The 22,357-nt window shown below is 35.4% G+C and overlaps 2 protein-coding genes across 2 annotated transcripts; both read right to left on the minus strand.

Annotated features, from left to right (window-relative positions):
- Positions 1 to 1,905: 1,905 nt before the first annotated feature.
- Positions 1,906 to 3,720, minus strand: LOC110617829 (AAA-ATPase At2g46620). The gene has a single exon (XM_021760838.2). It carries the CDS (start codon positions 3,560 to 3,562, stop codon positions 2,108 to 2,110), a length of 1,455 nt encoding a protein of 484 aa, XP_021616530.1. The 5' UTR covers positions 3,563 to 3,720; the 3' UTR covers positions 1,906 to 2,107.
- A 3,608-nt stretch (positions 3,721 to 7,328) lies between these two features.
- Positions 7,329 to 11,488, minus strand: LOC110626194 (outer mitochondrial transmembrane helix translocase). The gene is made up of 5 exons (XM_021771979.2): positions 11,181 to 11,488; positions 9,549 to 9,849; positions 8,789 to 8,947; positions 8,335 to 8,630; positions 7,329 to 8,011 (listed from the first exon to the last, which is right to left on the minus strand). Exons 1-5 carry the CDS (start codon positions 11,376 to 11,378, stop codon positions 7,796 to 7,798), a joined length of 1,170 nt encoding a protein of 389 aa, XP_021627671.1. The 5' UTR covers positions 11,379 to 11,488; the 3' UTR covers positions 7,329 to 7,795.
- Positions 11,489 to 22,357: the final 10,869 nt, after the last annotated feature.

The raw sequence follows: 22,357 nt of genomic DNA on the forward strand, positions 1-22,357 counted from the left end.
AAATTATATGTAATAAAAATTTATGGGGTTTTATTTTTAATTTGAATTCACATTTTACATTAGGATTTGGATTTGTAAGAAGTATTTAATTAAGTCTGAAAAAGAATAATTATTGGAGTTAAATTTAATATAAATGATCAAACCCTATACTTAAATTAATAGATAATTGAGTTGTGAATGGTTTTTATTAGATCCAACCTGTACTAAATTGGACCTCAATTAGGTTCCCCTAATAAAAACAATCTTAATTATGCACAATTAATATTAATGAAATGCAATTAGAGCATATAAAAATGGGATGTTCACACACCAACTCTATTTAAAATATTGCATTATCCTCAATTAAACTAATCTCTTCCTTCAATTATGGTCCAATTGAATTATGATTAAAAACAATTTAATCCATATTTAGAATTGTAAGAAAGCGTGTGATTGAACTGTATGACTAATTGAATTATACTGTTATTAAAATCATCTTAACGTGTGTGTGGGTGATTAATGAGCTAAATAATATTATATTGTTATTAAAATTATCTTAACGTGTGTGCGAGATTAGAATCATCTCTAAAATACTATTTTGAAATGCTGAGATTCAAAAAATAGAGTTTACATTGTGTAAGTTTGTGTAAGTTTGGTTAAGGAAGAATTCCTTCCTTTCCTTTTATCCCTTTTTCTTTTGTCTGCCAGTGACATTTAACCGTCTTTCTGTTACAGTGTCATCTGTCTGTCACTTAGATCTGTACGTACGGATGCGTCAGAGCACCTTTACATACCAGGCGTCCATTTAATTTTTCCTGTCTCTGTCACTTAGATCTGTACGTATGGATGTGTTAGAGCACCCTTGCATACCAGACGACCATTTAATTTCTCCTGGTGCGCATGTTGATAAGGCTGTGAAGTGACTGGATCAGCCACTCTTCCTCGTTTCACATCACCAGACTGAATTGTCTTTCGTTGGACCTATACTCATGATTAATCCGGCTTGTCTTAGATAAAATGGCCTAATGGATTTTGAGTCTGTATTTTTCTTTGGAGTCCAGCCACTCCCCCAAGTGTAAGAAGTCTCGCGCTCATCATATTTATTCATATGAAAATAATTAATTGTTTTTTTTAAACAAAAATAAGTAATCATTCTAAAATAAAGAAAGCAGGTAATAATCATCTTTAATTAGACTAATTCTGTTGATTTAAATATTCTAATAGGAAACTTTAATTTAATTTTAGAAAAATTACACAGCAATAAAAGAAATTCAACGGTTGAGCTGAAAATTTGCCATCAATGGCGCAATTATGCATTGAATTTCTCTGCTCCCAGCAGCTTAATAGCTGGCCAAGTCTACCAACATTTTTTCACACCATTTTTCTATTCCTTTAATTCTTTGTGTATATAATCGGGACCACATTGTCAAATGTTCAGTTCTTTGAACATTATCAACATTCTCACTACTTCAAATTATAAAAATTACTAATAAATATTAAATGTATTAATAATTTTTTAGCCGAATTCGATCTATATATGAATCTAAGACATAGCAAGGTGGATTCTATGTATTTTTTTTATAGTGAAATCGACTGTATTGAATTTTAAATAACAAATCACGATTTATTAACAAATATAAAAACTAGTGATTTGACGGGTTTTTTTTAAAATAGAATTAATTTTTATTTCTTTAAAATACTTTATCGCTTTACACTATGATAAAAAATATATATATAATTTTTAGAGTGGTAGCAGATGATATCAGGAGTTGATTTTTGGGTAAAATCAATCATTTATGCCTTGATTGGGAAATTCTCAAAAAAGACAAAAAAAAATCAAATAAGAAAGTAATATTTCACTTAGTTGTTATTTGATTTTGATTGACAATATAGAGAATAATCACATTTATGAACTAAACTACAATATGACGAAAAACAAAGAATTATATTAAAAAAAATAAAATATATTATGTGGGTATTTTTGATGTTACATAAAAGTAAGAGAAAAAAAATAAATTAAAAGCTATGCTGTTTGAGCTATTTTTACAGAAGCTTTTGCAGTGTTAAAATATTGCAGATAAATTTCTAACATCTTCTGATAAACTAATTGTATTATCTGAACTGAACTTCAACCTCCATGTCTAGACCCTTCTTTATCTACTGAACCCAAATCTAATGACTGTTCCTCTTTTCTTCTACTTCCCATTCTCAGAAGTCCATACAATTTCCTGAACTCTCTCACTGTATGAACACTTTCTCTGCAGAGAACTCCTCCTTCAGCTTCACCACTCTCATCTCTGGACCTCACTGATCTATGCTCAATCAATTTTTGAGAATTTTTGCTGTTGTTTTGCAGAGCTGAAATCACTGATCTTAGAGCTCTGGTTGGTGAGTTTCTGTTGGAGATCATGATCTCACCAATTTCAGCTGGACTTAATAAACTTGTTCCTCCTGTCTGGAAAATTTCTTCAACCTGAGGAAAAAGTTTGTGTTCCTTGACTCCCAAGTAATTGTTTGCCAAGCTTTTGAATGCTGAGAAATCACATAGTGGAAAATTTATATGAACATCAATCCTTCCAGGTCTCATTACTGCTTCTTCAACAACTTGATCTTTGCTGTTCATTGTGAAAATCATCACTCTTTCTTCTCCACAGCAGGAAACGATTCCATCCATGAAATTTAACACTCCTGATAAGCTTACAACCTTGGAATTTTCAAGCAAGAACCTGTCAAGATCCTCTATTACAATCATTGAACGACTTGTAGTTTGTAAGAGAAGCATTTTCAGATCAGAATCATCAGAAACCTTGGAGATATCTATGTCATAAACATCAAAGTTGAGGAACTTAGCCATGGCTGCTATAAAGCTTGATTTCCCAGTTCCTGATGCACCAAAAAGAAGGTAACTTCGTTTCCAAACACGCCCTAATCTGTGATAATATTGCTTAGATTTCAAGAACGATTCAAGATCAGCTTTTACCTTGTTCTTCAAGTCACCATCCATAACCACCGTGTCCATGGTGGCCGGATGTGTGAACGAAACCCATCTCCACCTTCCATTTTCATGAGGCTCTCTTTCTAGATTCATATATAATTTGATCTCTTTTTTGCTCTGTTCAATTTCATCTGCTTCTGAAAGAATATGCTGCAAATAAGGACGAAGAATTCTACGCTTATCTTTCTTTCTGAGCTTCAACAGCAACGTTCGTTTCCCATTAGTTTCAGATTTCTCGTTGCTCCACCAAACTCTGGCACTCAAGAAATTATCTTGAATAACTTGCTTGGAATCGAGATGGAGAACGATATCATTGGATTTGGGACCTGAAAACAAGTTTGTGAAATCGGAGTCTTCCATGGCAGGCAAGGAGCTGAGATAAGTGGAGACCTTACGGTAGAGTTGATTTTCTTGGAAATGATCATTGAACTGAGGAACTTTGTAGAATTGGTAGACATGAAAATGGTCTTCGAATGATCTCCAAAAGCGTAAAAGAATTTGCAGAACAGAAGTTTTTGATAGAAATCTGAGGAGAAAAAACCCAGTAAAGATTGCTAAAAAAGCAAGAACTATGGTGGTAGAGATCATGATCTGTGAAGAAAAGGCTGAAGCTTTGTGGTGGTTAATGGAGAGAGGGAGAAGAAGGGTGGTGTTCTTTAATGGCGGAGAGCTGAGCCGGTGAATTTAATTGGTCAAAGAGCTAAGGGCAGCAGAAGAAGGAAGGAAATGGCGTTGGTCGTTGGGCTTTGCTGTGAAAATATGACTGGTAATATAATGGAATATTATTATCAAAAGGTTTGGTTGGTTTGGTTTGGTTTGATTATTGAATGATTCAACATCTTTGTCTCTTTTATTCAATTCTCTTGACTAAAATGGTCGGCTTTGTTTTGGAATTTTAGTTTCTTTCCTTTTTTTTTTTTAATCATATGATTCTTTGTTTTAAAAAAAAATTGAAAATTAAAAGAGTCGAATATGAAATCTATCAAATTTACTTTATTAGAATAAGTCTGATTAAGTCCGTGAGTGTAATTTAATACCTAATTTTTATTTAATTTAAAATTAAAATCAAATCAAAATTAAATTAATTTTACCCAATTCAAAAATTTATAAATTAAGCTAAAACAAAATAAAAAGTTTTCAGTTAAATTGATAATATTCAATAGAAATTTTTTTAACTTTTTATCTAAATAAATTAGCTTTCAATTGAAATTCAATTTAGTTCAAAATTTGTGAACTAAATTTCTTAATTTAATTCTAAAATCAAAAAAATTATTTCTTTAAGATAAATTCTTGATTTAGCTTAACAAGTTCAATATTTTTTGTTTTCTTGATTTGAGAAAATTAATATTAAATTAAAACTTTGAATCTAATTTAGGAAAAAAAAAGAGAATATCTAAATTAAGTGTTTCTATTAAATGCAGAGATAAAATTAAACTATAACTAAAAGTCGTCTGTCTGATTTTGGTTCACTCAGCCGGCACTGGCCACATCTGTTTCAATCGATACTCAATTACATTGTTTGATAATTTAACTTATTATTTATTAATTTTATATATCTTGGATTTAATTGAATTATTATTATTATTTATTTATTTTTATAAATCTTGGAATTCTCATGGTCAAGAGACTCCTAAGCCTACCATCTATGTAAATCCACATTTGGTTGGCAGCAGAATTCAGAATATTAGAAAAAAGACAAAATGGCTAATTTCTTTGCAATTTACAAAATAAATTCACAATTTTCATGTGTAGAACTCCGCTTATTAATTTTTATTATTTTTTTCTCATGATTTGAGATCTATAAAGAGGCAAATTTTGATATTAGTGGGTAAACTTAATAGAATGAGTTACCTCACTTTTTGTTTTTTTTTTTTATTTTTTTATATTTTCAAGGGACTTATAACCACCACATATTACATATTGTTATCATATAGGACCATATGTATGGAGTACCTATTTATCCACCATCGTTAAACGACCATTTAATTTTCTAGCAGCGCTACGCTGATAGGGCCGGAGTATAGTTATACCTGCTCCTTTATTTCCTATCAAATCTTGGATTTTTCTATGAGTTCGGATCCTAATTAGTCTGACCTGTTTCAATCGTGGATTAAGACGTGTGTTGATGGGCCAATTTTGCATAGCAAAATTTGAACGATTGAAACACGTGTTGATGGGTCAATCTTACGTAGTGAATTCTAATAAGTTTTGAACCGGATTCTCTTACGAGATTCGACTGTTATCTAAGTGTAAATAGTCTAACTGTTATCAGTTACCAATAAAAAAATAAAAAAATTAATAATTAAATTTTTTTAATAATAAAATCTTATAAATTAATAATATTAATATTCTTTAGAGATGTTAAGTTGAAATTAAATTTTAATTGAAACAAAAAAAGGGAAAACTCTAAACTAGCTCATTTACTTGGAATGTAAATATTAAAATTTTCCTGCCCACTAATTTAATAGATTCAAGACTTTACTTCTTTTAAAAACCTTCCTCCCAAAATAAATTTACTGTTGTTAAGTGTATGTTTGGAAAAGAAAAAGAAAAATAAAAGAATTTAATGATTAGGATGAAAATAAATCTTTATTAGTTTCTTTAGATATTAGAAGGAAAATATTGGGAAAAAAAAGTTTTTTAAATAAATAAAATTATTAATTTAGTTCTAAATATTCATAAAGAGCATAATAAATGCAGGAATATGTTTATAATTTCAAAAACTTCCCTTCCACTTTCCTCAATTTGGAGAAAAAATGAAATGAATTATAAAATTTATTTTCCTTTAAATATTTTTCTCTTTTATATTTTCTTCTGATCCAAATAAAAATTAAATGAAAAATAAAATTATTCTCTTAATTTTTCTTTCCTCATCTTTCCCCTATCCAATCATGCTATAAAAGCCTATATCTTACCTATAAAAATATTTTTTTATTATTAAAAGGTAAAAGAAAATTAAAAAAAAAATCCAATCCGAATCACTAGAAATTTCTATTTATACGTTGTCGTTTCAGACTCTTACCTATAAAGAATTTCTTTCAGAAAGTGTGTGTGGATAACTTCAATTTGGTAATTTCCATCAAAAAAAGGCCATTGATTCTAACATTTTCAATCCTGCCAAACTATAACATATCCAACACAAGGCAAACCAACCCACTTCAATTTTCAGACATTCTTTTGTGACTGATTATGGGTGGATTTAAAATTAGAATTTAAAAATAATTAATTTTTATATTTTTTTTTAAATCAACCCAAAATTTAAATCAAGAAAATATTTATAATCCGATTTAATTTCAATGATTTTTAAATTAAAATTATGAATTTTTTAGTATAAAGTCATTAATTTCGACTAAAATCAATCTGGTCAAACTATTAAAAAATGAAAAATCATTAACTATAAACAAGTTGAAGATCAAGCATGTATTGTCACTTTCAATGTTGAGTTTGGAGTTGAACATTAAAGCAATTTGATTTTGAATGGTTTCAAAAGCAGCAGCCACTTTGGATGTCTTATGCTGGTCAAGCTTTACAACTTGAATAGATTAGAATAGCTCTCTGCCAAACAACAAATTCCATTGGCATTCTTTTATTCCTCAGTTGGGTCAAAAACATGTATTTTCTTGTTCTATTTTGATGATATGATCCTAGTTGATAGCTATTCCAATGTCTTTGGAGCAGCTGCAAAATGGGTTTCTGCCACGTGGACAAATAAGGGAGAACTATAAAACTGCCCCTAAATAAATGAAAATTTATCAACAAATTGATTCTTATAAGAAATTAGGTTATTTCAAAGGGAATACCTAAGGACTTTTTTTGTAAATTACCCTTCACATAATACCTAAATATTGAAACTCATCTTATGAACATCTTTCAAGTGAAAGATACCCTTGATGGCTCGAAAGATGCTCATCCAAAGGTGAAGGAACCTCTGCTCATTAAAGGCAAAACCCCACAAGAACAAAAAGGCTTGCAACTTTCGAGGTAGGAGATAACAAGATAAGCCTTTGGTTAAAGGCTTGTACCTGTCTCTGCTTTAAACAAGAGCAATATCAGATTCCATACCAAACTCCAGCTCTTACAATTACCAACTTTAATCATTACTAGTTGTTGCCAAATCATATGAGCTAAATGCAAGTTCATCAAAGAAACATCAAATCATGAGTGATGATTGTGCTTCAATTATTGCCATGCCTGCAATAATGCCCCAGCTTACATAATATATATAAAGCTAAACGAAGAATCAGATTTCAAATCCACACGGATCACTAATCTTGCATATAAAACTTGCAAGATTGTTCAAGAGTGAAAGCAAAATATTGGTGCAGACGTGTACTCCTTGCCTACCAGATCAGCATTTGTGAATTATTCTTTTATTACTCATAAATAATGTATGCATAGCATAGCAGAAGCTTTGCAAAAGTATGCGTACATTTGTACGTTCGGGATCGTATATCAGTACATTCAGAAGATCTGAGAATAAATTGACATTTACTAACAGTGTTCGAAATTCTGGAGTACTCCAATAACAATCAGCAAAATCAGAATAATTGGTTACTGTTCTTGCAACTGAATCCACATTAACCAAGAGGAAGCTCTGTAGGTGTTGTAACCATGTTGCAAAAAGCAAGCAAGCAATCTGCTACATCAAAATCTGGAATCCTATGACGTTCAAGAATATGTCAAGCACCTAAGTTGATTACAAAGACAACATATTCTGCAAGGGATCATACTCGAAGCACTAAATAAATATAACAAAAATTCCTATGGGATGATCTTACAAAACAACAGATCATTTGGAGATAACCAGTGAAGGAAGGAATTTCAAGGGTCCTGGGTATCTGGTTGAAGATTCAATATTTGGGAAACTACAAGCTTAGAGAGCTCATTGATTGTGGCTTGAACCTGGTAATCATCTGATTGCCTAGGATATCCAGGTAGTTGTGAGTTTGATCTAGTGTACTCATTTGCAGCAATCCTTGTCTTAGTTGATGTGGCAAGAACTTTCTCCAAATCTGATTGAAACAAAGGCCTTGACAACTGAGGAAAAGTCACAATTGATAAAAATCAGAAAACACAGCAATCCCCAACATATAGTCACAAGACAAAGGTAAATGAATGTAAAAGCGTAGAATCTAGTTGAGGTCCAGTAGGACTACTTTTAACTCGTCCAATATTTTATACACATAGAGAAGTAAAAGTTTGGCATCAACATTAGCCTATTCCAACACCAAAATAGATATAAAGTATTTTTGCACATAAGTTTTACATATCACACATTTAGAGAAAAAAAAAAAAAAAGAAGAAGAAAACCTAAATACTGGAACTAAATACTAGAGCAAGTAGATGATCTATGTACTTACTCTACATTTTTTCCCCTTCTTCTCCTCATCCAGTAGGTCCCTAATAGGAAAGTAAGCTGCTTTCTTGCAAAGTTCAAGAAGATCAGAGCCTGTGTAACCCTCACACAAGCTTGCTATGTAGTCATAGTCAATGCTTTCATCCACTCTCTCACCCTTCAGAATAACCTTCAATATTTCAGCCCTCTCCCTGCGATCAGGCATCCCAATCTCAAAGGCCTGGGGGAGACGACGAAGTATCGCTTCGTCAAGTTCTGATGGGCGATTTGTTGCAGCAAGAACCATCACTTGTGCATTCTCTGAAAATATATCAAAACACTAAAACAGCTTAGGCTAGGTATAACTAAATCCTGAGAATCTAAGTTTCACAACTTCTATACGCCTATCTTAGAAAGTCCATTCGGCAAAAAATAAAATAAAACAAAATAACAAAACTGTTTCAAATACAAGAACTCACGGTCTGTAGTAAACCCATCCCACAAAGCCATAAACTCAGTCTTCATATTTGTTAATGCCTCATGATCTGTAGTACGGCGCTGTCCCAAGAAACTGTCGACCTCATCAATAAATATAATAGCAGGCTGAAGTTTATAAGCCAGGCTAAACACTGCAGCCACTGCAACAAGATAACAAAAAATAAAAAGTGAATCAGATTAGAATACTCTCCTCCTTGGCAGGTTTACAAGAGAACTTTATTTGCTTCACCTATTTCTAGTTAATAGAAGTAATAATTTTGTAGGGGGCCAACCAAATAAGATATAACATGGAATCAAGGAAAGAAAAGAAAGGTAGAAACAAATTAAAAGAAAAAAGAAAAACTCTAAAAACCACAATCCCGTCAATAGAGATAAAAAAAGGCAAATAAGTCAAATGAACTCAATTTGAAATTAACGAAATAGAGAGAGAATATTAAAGTCTCAAGCCGCTTTTAGAAACATATTCTCATATGAACTTTGAGATAAAGAAGTATACCAGCTCTATTGGCATTGTTTCCAATGTTTTCCCAAGATAATTTTTTAGCAAAATTAACCATACAAATAGCTAAACCTGATCTTAACCAAAATAGTAGTTCCACAAAGATTATATCTCAATATGCAAGTGAGACTAAATTCACTCCAGGAAATGAAGGATTCATGACAAGACACCATACAAATTTGAAGTGCAAGGAAAAAAAGACACCTGCAATCAAGAAAATTTACACAAATAGAACTACTCACCAAGCTTCTGTGCATCACCAAACCACTTGCTCATAAGATTGGAGATCCTTACATTAATGAAAACAGCTCCAGACTCTTTTGCAATAGCTTTGGCTAGCATAGTCTTACCAGTACCGGGTGGTCCATATAACAGAACCCCTTTTTGGGGCCCAAGAAGCTTCCCATGTGAAAAGAGCTCAGGTCTTCGTAGTGGGAGAATCACCAGTTCATACAAAGCTTCCTTGATTGTTTCCAATCCTCCAATTGAATCAAATTCCACATCAATGCGATCTGGATTTATGACATCACAGGCTATTACATCCTGTTAAAAATGAAATTAAAAAAAAATCAAGGACATTTACAATAAGTTAATAGTATTCAATTGTGAAGTTGCTCATAAGATAAGCCTCAGAGAGCCTTTACCACCATCAATCAGATCACCGAACATCCTACACTTATGAACTTTTAGACCATAACTCAGTTGCTGAAAAGTTGTTAGAACTTCCATATACATATCACAAAAGAAATTTTTCTCTATTTTCCCCCCAACAGATATTGGAATATAATATTCAAAATGTATGGACTGGAAAAAAAAAAAAAAGAAAAAGAGGTGGTTGTGGCTATTAATGATGATGTCAAGCACCATTTTTGACATATTTTTGATAACTGATTGAATATAATACTTATCTGATAGTGAAGACTATAATACCTTGTTGGCTATAATAATTGTGAAGTGAAATGCATGAAACACATTGCAGCCTTTCACTAGGAAATAATTAAAAAGAAAAAAAATCCCTGCTCTACAGAAAATGATTTAGTATATTGTGGATTGCTTTGCCAAGAAACCAGCTTCAGAAACACACCATAACATGCTTAGACTGTTCTATCTCCAAGTTGTAAAAGCAGTTTCATTTCTCCGGCTTAAACAAAAAAGTTCTTGATATAGATAATGGAGATAATTGTCTCTTCAAAAAAGAATGGAGTACATGCCAAAAGCAAAAGGTTAAGCAACTAGAAAATAATGATATGACTTCTCTGCTACATAAAATGAGGGCCTCTGCAATCTTGTGCCCACCAGAGGTCAGAACTTCAAGTTCAAGATAGCTTATCATGTAAGCAAATTTGATATCTGCAATAGCTTTAAATTTGATTTAGTTCAAACTGTATCAGTTCAGATTTGGACTTGAAAAGGAGAAGGAACAGAAATTTATAGTGCATTAAAAATTAAACCTTTTTAGCAGGAGTTTCAAATTCATCCTAAACATAACAACTTATCCTCATCAAAGAATCTACTTCATCAAAGGAATCCCACCATATTGCAAACGTCCTGGATAACATATTATAATTCAACAAAGAACAATCACATGTTATTCCATAAAATTGCTACTGCAATACTAAGCTTCAATAAACATTCGTTGCTCAAAAAGACACTTGCTCCAGAATTAGTTAGGTAGCTATAGATGCTTTTCAGAAAAATTCCAACAAGTACAAATCAACCCATCATTTATTTTCCTCCTGATATCGCAAACTACAGATTAGAAGAATCAAACTCAAAACACAGTATAACACAACCAATACTACAATAAAAGAACAGAACCGAATACAATATTTGAAAAATGACAAATCAATAAAGGAACAGATAACAAGAAGTACCTCATATGGATTGGTCTGGATAAGAGGACGACCCAAGCGCTTGGCGATTTCCTTCTTCTGTTCAAGGGCCTTCTTTGAGGCCTCCCGGTTCGGGTCAAGATGCCGGAGCCCAGCGAACAATACCAGACAACTTAGGGCTGCACTTGCGGCGTATAAAACCAGTTCCTGCAAGAACTTGGTCTCCGATGAGCCCCCCATTTCTTTGTTGGTCTGTATTCTCTCTGTGGAATTTGAAGAATTTAAGCTAAGTTCTGGGAGGCGAGTTCTTGCGGATTAAGGAAGGTGAAGAAAACAATAGTGTGGGTTCTGAACGTTATTTCAGTTGCAATCTCGGGGCTATGTGGTAATTTCAATGAATTTGGACCCGCCCATTTAACCCTAACGGGTCGGGTAAAACTATGTAATTGGAGTCCTATTATTTTTTTTAAAAAATCCGTTAACGTGTTAATTTTTTTATTAATTTTTAACATTTAACATTTTTTATATATTTATATGTAAAAATTAAATAATTATATTTTATAAATTTAAAATTATAATATTTGTATTTTATGAAATTAAGAGTCTAGTAATTATATTTTTATAAAGTTAAATATTAAAAATTAACAATAAAAAAGTAATTAACATTTATAAAAAATAATCAGTTAACGTTTTAATTTATTCGTTTTAACATTTGATTTTTATATGTATGGAGGTTAAATAGTTTATAAAGGTGCAAATTTAATATTTATATTTTATAAAATTTAAAAATTAATAATAATATTTTTATAAAAATTAAAATAAAAAAAATAAAAGTGTTAACTTTGTGCGTGAAGATTATAGTCTAAATTATGTATTGAACATATCTACTTTTATGTTTGTATATAATTTTTTAAATAAATTTACATATTTTTAGTAATAATAATATTATTTTTTAAAAACATTTAAAAACTTTGACGAAATAAAAAAAAATTGCTATGAAATATAATGTTATTCTTAGTTGGTCTTTCTTATTTATAATAAATAAAAATTATACAACTAATTCAATAAAAAAATTAGTTGATGTGTGATGTAAGAAAATTTATTAATTATTAAAAATATATTAAAATATTATTAAAATTTTTTTAAAAAGTTTTGATTAGTTTATCATTATTTTAACCATTAAATATTATAACAAAATTTAAAATATCTTTAATATAAAAGGACTAATATTTTTTTATAAAATTAAGTGATTAATTAATAATTTTTTAAATTGTAAAAATTAAATAGTAAAATATTTAACGATTAAAATTAATAAAATAATTAATTAGTAAATTTTTAAATATTAAAAATATTTTAATATATTTTTTAAAATTGAAACACCAACATTTATATATTATTTTTTTTATATCTATAGAAATGTGGTATTGTTATTGATCTATTTTTTGAGGAGTTTTCAGTTTCTTATCCCTTCTTCATAATGGTTTCGATCTATCATGAAAGAGAATAGAATTTCAATAGATATGTAGAATCTAGCTGTTGAAGAAGAAGAGGATGACAAATTGGTTTATGGAGAGAATGAACTCGTGGTAGATGATAACCGTCAATGTAACGACCTAAAAATCGGACTGCTATCTGTTTTGTCATAATTGTAATTAATCAATTATTAACATTACTATATTTAGCATAATCCTAGCATGATTCTATACAATAATTGATAGCATAATCATAGGCATAATTGATCATATCTTATACTATATAATCATTGTATTCTATTATACAAAAAGTAAGAAAATGAAAAATATTTTTCTTCCTATAATTGTAGATGGTATCAGAGTGGGTTTCGGTCTAAAAGTTTAGCCGATTTTTTTTTGCAATCATCATTTGCCAGAATACCTTTTCCAACCTTCTCTAATCGAGAAACAACAATGACCGATTTTTCTAGCCAGAATCCAGCCGATCAATCCCAGGCAGTAAACTAAAGTAATAGCAGACCTGTCACACAAACTCTTTCTGTTAATTCAGAATAGCCAAAATGCAAATAAAAAATCAGCAAATCAAATTACTCTTGATTCAGCACATCCCACTTTTCCATTGTCGACGACAGTTGACCATGTTAATAATGTGCATAGTACTAGTGGTTGGATATTTGATTCAGGAGCCACAGACACTATGACCAATGATCCTTCAGATATTGTTTTCTCAACTCCACCCACCAAATTCAATATCCTAAACGCTACTGGTGGCTCATTCCCAGTCATCGGTGGTGGTATCGTGTCTATAACCCTCACTTTAAATGTATCCAACTGCCTCTATGTACCCTCCTTATCTTGCAAATTACTCTTTATCAGTCAAATCACCAAGTAGTTAAATTACAAAGTACTCATGTATCCTCATTTTTGTGTTTTGCAGGATATTCATACGGACACGGTACTGGGCCGTGGTTTTGAGAAAGATAGACTGTACTATGTAGAGGAGGTCTCGAGCACTGGGTCAACTCACTTAGCTCAAGGGTCTTCAACCCGACAGTTGTAGCTCTGGCACCGGCACTTTGGCCATCCCTCAAGTAAATATCTTCATGTTTTGTTTCCTGAATTTAAATCCATTGATATCCCTGTTTGTGCTTTATATGTGCTTGCTAAAAGTCATAAGAGTACTTATCATATTTCTGCAAATAAATCTGATACTTCATTCTCAATAATACACTCTGATGTATGGGGGCCTGCCCCGAAAATTGTTTCTCATGATTATAGATACTTTGTTACTTTTATTGATGACTGCACTCGTGTTACTTGGATCTACTTGTTGAAACATAAATACGAAGTGACTGAAAAATTTTGCCACTTTTTTTGCATGATTAAAACCCAATTTCACAGCACCATTCAAGTCCTCTGGTCTGACAATGGGGGGAATTTGTCAATAATCATCTTCAAACCTTTTTTCGGGACAATAGGGTCATTCACCAAACTACATGTCCGTATACCCCATAGCAAAATGGGGTCACCGAAAAAAAAATCTGCACATCCTTGAAATCACTTGAGCCTTATTGTTTGAAGTCCGGGTTCCTTCTAAGTTTTGGTCCGAAGCAGTTGTTACTTCTATTTACCTCATCAATAGACTCCCATCTCGGGTTCTTAATTTCTGATCTCCATTGCATATCTTGTCTTCTCATCACACCATCCCTTCCCATCTAAACCTTCCACCTAAAATTTTTTGCTGTATGGTATATGTTCACATTTCTAAATCACATTGCACTAAACTTGATCCATGTGCTCTGTCTTAAGTGTGTGTTCCTCGATTATGGTGTCCATAAAAAGGACTATCGGTATTTTGACCCAATCTCTAAATGGCTTTTCACCACTATGGACTGCACTTTTCTTGAAGACGAGTATTTTTTCTCCTCACCAACTGGCAGTGAGGGGGAGAATACAACAAAACCACTACTTCCAAGTTGGCTTAACTATCTTCAGGGAGAGTCAGAAAATCCTCAAGGGGGGGTCAGAGACTGTCCATCCACTTTTCCTTCTTGAGTCTACACAAGAACTTGGAGACACTAATCATTTAGTACAGTCCTCAATCTCAACGCCATAACCAGAGCCTGCCACCATAGAATATCTTGAGGAATACGCCACTGAGGTATATGAATCTGAACCCTCTCCTTCCTCTAATAACTTTACTACTGAACTCATCTCCTTTGAGTCTCCTGAAACAGGCCACTATATACTACCCCCTTGGAGTAACAGAGGAGTTCCACCCAGGAGGTATGATCCAGAATTTGAGGCAGCCAGATCTAAGTATCCTATGGCAAATATTACTAGAGGAGAGAATCTATCACCTCAGTTTATCACACTACAGAAAAATATTTGCTTAGAATGTATACTAAAGGATGCCACAGAGGCCCAGAAGGACAAGAGATGGATTGAAGCAATGGAAATCGAGATGGATGCCTTGGATAAAAATCAAACCTGGGAGAAATGCTGGCTACCCAAGGGAAAACGACCAGTGGGATGCAAATGGGTATTTACTGTAAAGTATAAGTCAGATGGAACGGTGAATAGATATAAAGCCCGACTGGTAGTAAAAGGATACACTCCGACCTATGGAGTCGACTACTCCAAAATGTTCTCTCCAGTAGCAAAAATTGATACAATACGGGTCCTATTCTCTCTTGCTGCAAACCTAGATTGGCCACTTCACCAGTTTGATGTGAAGAATGCTTTCCTGCACGGTGACCTAAAAGAGGAAGTTTACATGGATGCTCCACCAAGGTTCACAAGTGGATATAGACGGGGAGAAGTGTGTCGATTAAGGCGAGCCTTGTATGGTTTGAAACAGTTTCCCAGAGCATGGTTTGGGAGATTTACCCAAGCAATGAAGAAATATGGATATCGACAGAGTAGCTCTGATCACACCCTGTTCTTGAAGAGACGAGGAAGAAAAATCACGTGTTTGATTATATACGTGGATGACATGATTAAAGTTCTCAGGTCAAACCAGGGAATCCTGATATCACAGAGAAAATAAATCATTGATTTGTTAGCCGAAACAGGAATGATAGACTGTAAGCCGGTTGATACTTCAGTAATGGTCAATCATGAGTTGAGCAAAGATTCAGAAGAAGGACCAGCAGATAGAGAGAGATCCCAAAGACTAGTAGGAAAGCTAATTTACTTATCACACACTAGACCAGACGTGGCATATGCTATGAGTTTAGTAAGTCAGTTCATGCACAATCCAAAATAAAATCATATGGAGGCAACATTGAGGATTGTTCGATATCTGAAAGGAACAACTAAAATGGGCATGTTGTTCAAGAAGAATGGTCATCTTAGTATCAGTGGATATACGGATGCTGATTGGGTAGGAGACCGTGCCGACAAATGATCCACTTCAGGATATTTGACCTTCGTTGGAGGTAACTTGGTGACATGAAAAAGTAAGAAGCAAAAGGTGGTGGCACTGTCTAGTGCTGAAGCAGAATTTAGGGGAATAGCAAAAGGACTTGCAGAGCTAATATGAATCGGAAAGTTGATGTTTGAACTTGGATTTCGATCAGGAGACGCAGCTGAACGTCGTTGCGACAACAAGGCAGCAATCAGCATTTCCAAAAATCCTGTTCAACATGATCGAACAAAACATGTTAAAATAGACCAATATTTCATCAAGGAAAAGTTCGACAATGGTTTGATATTATTACTGTTTGTTCGATCGGAAAATCAGTGGGCAGACATCCTAACTAAAGCAGTTGCTGGACGAATATTCCATGAAGTTTTGGGCAAGTTGGGCATGTTGAATCCATATGAACCAACTTGAGGGGGAGTGTTGGAAAGAATATTCTGCCATAATTGTAATTAATCAGTGATTAACATTACCATAATTAGCATAATCATAGCATAATTCTAGGCGATAATTGATAGCATAATCTTAGGCATAATTGATCATATATTGTACTATATAATCCTAGTATCCTATTACACAAAAAGCAAGAAAATGAAAAATATTTTTCTTCCTATAATTCTAAACTACCGGCGCTAGGGTTCAGATCGACTTAATAGTAAGTCTACTATAGAGCTTGTTACACCTGATATAATCTCATATATGATCACACGAATAATAAAAACATAATCATTATATGAATCAAGACTCAACCTATGCATGCATCATAACTGAAAACATAAAATCCATACTAGAGACCTCATCAAATGCTCCAGTATGGTCAATATAACATATCTCAAGCTCGGTTCGAACATAACTTATACTTAAAAACTTTTACATAAAAAGAATCATGAAACAGGGATTACAAGGAAGAATACGGGCAAAGCACAATTCTAATCGACAAATTAATACATGTCCATAACTATACTATTACAACAGAATATACCAGCAACTCAGCCGACTTCCCAGGCTAACTCTGATCCTGCAAACCTGGGGTTAGGAAAAAGGGTTAAGCTACAAGAGTCTAGTGAGCAGAACATAAAAAAATAGTTCAATAAAATATATTATCGTATGAATGCGTCACAATACAAATAATTCACATCAAGATAGACTTGTCACCAGTAACCCTCTACAGATTCCAATAATGCCCGGCCCACGATGGGTGCTCCTCAGGACTTCCTATTAAACATAACATAACATGTCCATAGTGCCAGGGGCGTAGAATGGGCAGTCTTAGTCTTTCCCTTATATAATGCCAGGGACGTAGAATGGGCAGCCCTGTATTTTCATATCCATCATAACATATCATAATATATTCGAGAGCTAGTGGGTCATCCAACGTTTATCCACAACAACAATAATTTATGCAATGCATCATATTCATGAACTCTAATGCAAAACAACCTAATTGTATATACATGACATTCGTGATGCATGAGCATACTTAAAAAGTTTGATTTCTTTAAAATAATATATCAGTTCAGTTCTACCCACCTCTGGCTGACACTCGCCTAAAACTGAAGTAATTATCTCACTATAAGTCTCTATGGTCTTTCAAGTCCGATCCTACATAGACGAACTTAAATGAGGGACCAAATATAACTTTTGCAATACTTAAAATAAACCCCTATAAATATACAAGAAAAAACGTAGGAAACGAGTTGGAAAAGGTTGGGTAGGGGACTTTCGGCGACAGGTTCGACAGCCGAAGGTCCCTTTACAGATCCGAAGATCAATCCTTTGGGAGCAGGTTAGGCGGCCAAATGGGTACTGTAACGACCCCAAAATGGACCGTCACCGGCGCTAGGATTCAGGTCAGCTTAAGGCCGCTAGAACCCGTAGCAAGCCTGCTATACTCTCTGTGTACCTGTAAATCTCATACATGATCATACATTTTCTGTGAAAATAAAAACTCTTTTTTCAGTACCAAGGCTTAACCTGTGCATGCACTATCTCTGTACTCTGTACTCTGTACTCTGTACTCTATACCCCTGACTAGAGCTTGCTCTAGATGGGTAAATTCATACCTGTTAAGCCTGGTTTTTCACATACTCTATAAAACATATACATATACAGATCATGTACATAACAAAAGATTTACAACACAAACATCACTAAGTCAAGCACAAGTCTAACTTTCTATACAACTGTTACATATTGTTAATATGACATGTCCACGACATTCTATTACATAGCTCTTCTCTCTTCCTGTACTCTGCTGGACTTCCCCTGTACACTGTACACTAAACCTGCAAAACTGGGGTTAAGGGAGTGGGATGAGCTCTATAGCCCAGTGAGTAGAACAGTAAAATATATCATTAAAACATGATCTTATGGCATGCATCATAACACAGACAATCCACATCAAGGGTAAACCTGTCACCACATAGTCCCGGTAACTCTGTGCCAGGGCGTAGAATCGAGCACCTGGTCTTCTTGTCATATATATATATGTGTATATAACACCTCTGTACTTACCATTGCCAGGGCGTAGTCAAAGGCTCCTGGACTTTACTATATACTTGCCAGGGCGTAGTCAAAGGCTCCTGGACTTCTCTATACCTGCCAGGGCGTAGTCAAAGGCTCTTGGACTTCTCTCAGAGACTATTGGATCATTCAGCATTCACCCACATCAACAAATAACTATGCAATGCAACATATTCGTGGATTCTAATGCAATCAACCTACTGCATACCCATGATGCGTGAATTATGCTAAAAGCATTTCAGTTCTCAATTAAAAGAATTAAGTTTAGTTCCACTCACCTCTGGCTATCTGGACTGACTCTGCAGGCTCTGAAAACTCTGGAGCAGTACTCACTGCTGCTCTCTCTGGTTCCTCTGGTCTGTGTATGCACAGAAAGACTCAAATGAGGGACCAAACTAGCTTGAGAATAACTCTATAAAACTCCCCAAGAATCCCCTTAAACTCACTCTAACGTTCATGCAAAGCATGCAAAGGAAGGCTGGACAGAACACTTTCGGCGGCAGGTTCGGCGGCCGAAAGTCCTCTCCAGAGCCGAAACTCATGCACCTTCGGCGGCCGAATCTCAACTTTCGGCAGCCGAACCCTTTCGGGGGCTAGTTTCGGGGGCGGAAAGGCACTCCAGAGACGAAAGTCTCTACCCTTCGGTGGCACCTTCGGCGGCCGAACTTCCCTCCAGAGCCGAAAGTCCAAAAGCTCGGGGGCAAGCTTGGGCAGCCGAAGTCACCTCCTCTCACCTCCTCAGGGGTTCGGCGGCCGAATGTACCTTCGGCTGCCGAACCTGAGTTCATCAGCAGGGCAGAAACTTGTCCTGCCTCTCGCCAAATGCACAAAACTCCCCCCAAACTCAACCACCTCTCTTCCTCAACTTGCATACACCCAAGTATATGCTCAAAGGGGTCAAAAACTACCTGAAAACCCCAACAACACAAACACACAACACATAAACAAGCTTTTCTCACAAAATCATCAAAAACTCTCTTTTTAACCTATTCATGCAACTATCTCCATAAACCCCATAAAACCTTCAGAAAACATAAAAACAGGTTCAGGATCTTCACTTACCTCTTGCAACCAAGAAGATGAACGATCCTAATGTGGAGTTTTGAAGCAACTCTTCTTCAAACTCTCCAAAGTTCACAACTTTGTGTTTTTAGCTCAAAACCTTCAAAATAACATAAAAACTAATCAAACCTTTGCAAGATTTGATGATAACATGATAAAAACTCAATAAAGACAGAGTCTCACCTCAGAAATCGAAAGGAATCGGCGTGCCTTATCCTTTCAACCGACTGAGGGCCTTTTATAGGTGGCTGGCCAGACCACCTTCGGCGGCCTATCGTGAAACCGAAAGCCATGCATGTTCGGCGGCCGAACCTCAACTTCGGCGGCCGAACCTGGCTTTTCTGCCTTGGTTCATTTCACTCAAAACTTCATTTCCTTATGCTTTAAAACTATGAAACATACCAAAACATGTTAAAAAAACATAAATCTAACCCTTCTAGAGTCTTCTAACATCCGAAACTCCATCGGAAAGTAGAATTTCGATGTCGGACTCTAGCCGGGTATTACATTCTCCCCCCCTTAAAAACATTCATCCTCGAATGTACAATAAATATAAAAAGGAGGAAAACAAACCTCAAAATAGATATGGATATTGCTGGAGCATAGACTCCCGCGTCTCCCACGTGCATTCTTCTAGATTATGGTGGTTCCACAAAACTTTCACCATCGGAATCTCCTTGTTCCTTAGCTGTCTGATCTGTGTGTCCAGAATCCGTACTGGCTGCTCTATATACGTGAGATCTCCAAGAATCTCCACATTAGGCTCACTCAGAACCTGATTCGGATCTGACACGAACTGCCGTAGCATAGAAACATGAAATACCGGGTGAATTCTCTCCATAGAAGCAGGTAACTCCAGCTTATACGACACAGTTCCGATCCTCTGCAAGATCTCAAAGGGTCCAATGTATCGTGGAGCTAACTTACCTTTTCTTCCAAAATGAACCACTCCTTTCATTGGAGACACTTTCAGCAATACCATACTACCCTCTTGAAATTCTAACTGCTTTCTGCGAACGTCTGCATAACTTTTCTGTCTGCTTTGCGCTGTTCTGATTCTCTCTCTGATCACGGGCACTGTTCTCCAGGTAATCTCTACTAACTCTGACCCTGCAAGAGCCTTCTCTCCTATCTCTTCCCAGCAAACAGGGGATCTGCACTTCCTCCCATACAAAGCTTCATAAGGAGCCATCCCTATGCTAGCATGATGGCTGTTATTGTAGGCAAACTCCACCAAAGGTAGATGCTGCCTCCAAGAACCGGCAAAGTCTAACACACACAGTCGAAGCATATCCTCTATGGTCTGGATGGTCCTCTCTGACTGTCCATCAGTCTGTGGGTGGAAAGCAGTGCTAAAATCCAATCTCGTGCCCATCGCATTCTGCAGACTCCGCCAAAATCTGGAGGTGAACTGAGGTCCTCTGTCTGAAACTATAGACATTGGAACTCCATGTAATCTCACTATCTCATCCAGATATACCTGTGCTAACTTATCCACAGAATAGTTACTCCTGACTGGAATGAAATGAGCAGATTTCGTGAGTCTGTCCACAATCACCCATATAGAGTCTATCTTGTTGGACGCTGCCAGTAAGCCCACTACAAAATCCATAGCTATGTTTTCTCATTTCCACTCTGAAATCGGCAGTGGGTTAAGCATTACAGCCGGCTTCTGATGTTCTAACTTCACCCTCTGACAAACCTCACAGGCTGTCACGAACTGCGCCACTTCTTTCTTCATGGCTGGCCACCAATAGACCCTTTTCAGATCCTGATACATCTTGGTGGCTCCTGGGTGAACACTATACCTCGCATTATGAGCTTCCCTCATAATGTCTTCCTTCACACTGCTCCTATCTGGTACACAAAGTCGACTCCCATAATGGAGGATCCCTTTACTGTCAAATCTGAACTCTGTACTGTTGCCTGACTGAACAGTCCTGGCAATGTTCATCAATTCAGGGTCCTCATGCTGTTTCTGCGCTATCTGCTCCAGAAACACAGGTGTCACTCTCATCTGTGCTATCAACGCACCTGTACCAGACAACTCTAGCTGTACTCCTTCCTCAATGAGCTTATAAAGCTCCATCACTACTGGTCTCCGCTCTACTGCTATATGGGATAAACTGCCTAGTGACTTCCGGCTTAGAGCGTCTGCTACAACATTCGCCTTACCCGGATGATACTGGATCTTACAATCATAATCACTGAGCAATTCTACCCATCTTCTCTGCCTCAAATTCAGCTCTTTCTGACTCAAGATGTACTGTAAACTCTTGTGATCAGTGAAGATCTCGTATTTAACCCCGTAGAGGTAATGCCTCCACATCTTGAGTGCAAAAATAACTGCTGCCATCTCTAGGTCATGGGTGGGGTAATTCAACTCGTGCTTCTTCAACTGTCTAGAAGCATAAGCTATCACCCTACCACTCTGCATCAAAACACAACCCAATCCTACTCGAGATGCATCACAGAACACTGTGAAATCCTCATTACTAACAGGCAGAGCTAACACTAGTGCTGTTGTCAATCTCCTCTTGAGCTCCTCAAAGCTCTCTTCACACTGGTCTGACCAGACAAACTTTTGGTTTTTCTGAGTCAGTTTGGTCATAGGAGCAGTTATCTTTGAGAAGTTCTGAACGAACCTCCTGTAGTAACCTGCCAGTCCCAGAAAACTTTTAATCTCAGTCACTGTAGTGGGTCTGGGCCAGTTAGCTACAACCTCTATCTTCTTGGGG

Source organism: Manihot esculenta, chromosome 1 (assembly GCF_001659605.2).
Source record: "Manihot esculenta cultivar AM560-2 chromosome 1, M.esculenta_v8, whole genome shotgun sequence".
In the NCBI taxonomy this organism is placed as follows: domain Eukaryota; kingdom Viridiplantae; phylum Streptophyta; class Magnoliopsida; order Malpighiales; family Euphorbiaceae; genus Manihot; species Manihot esculenta.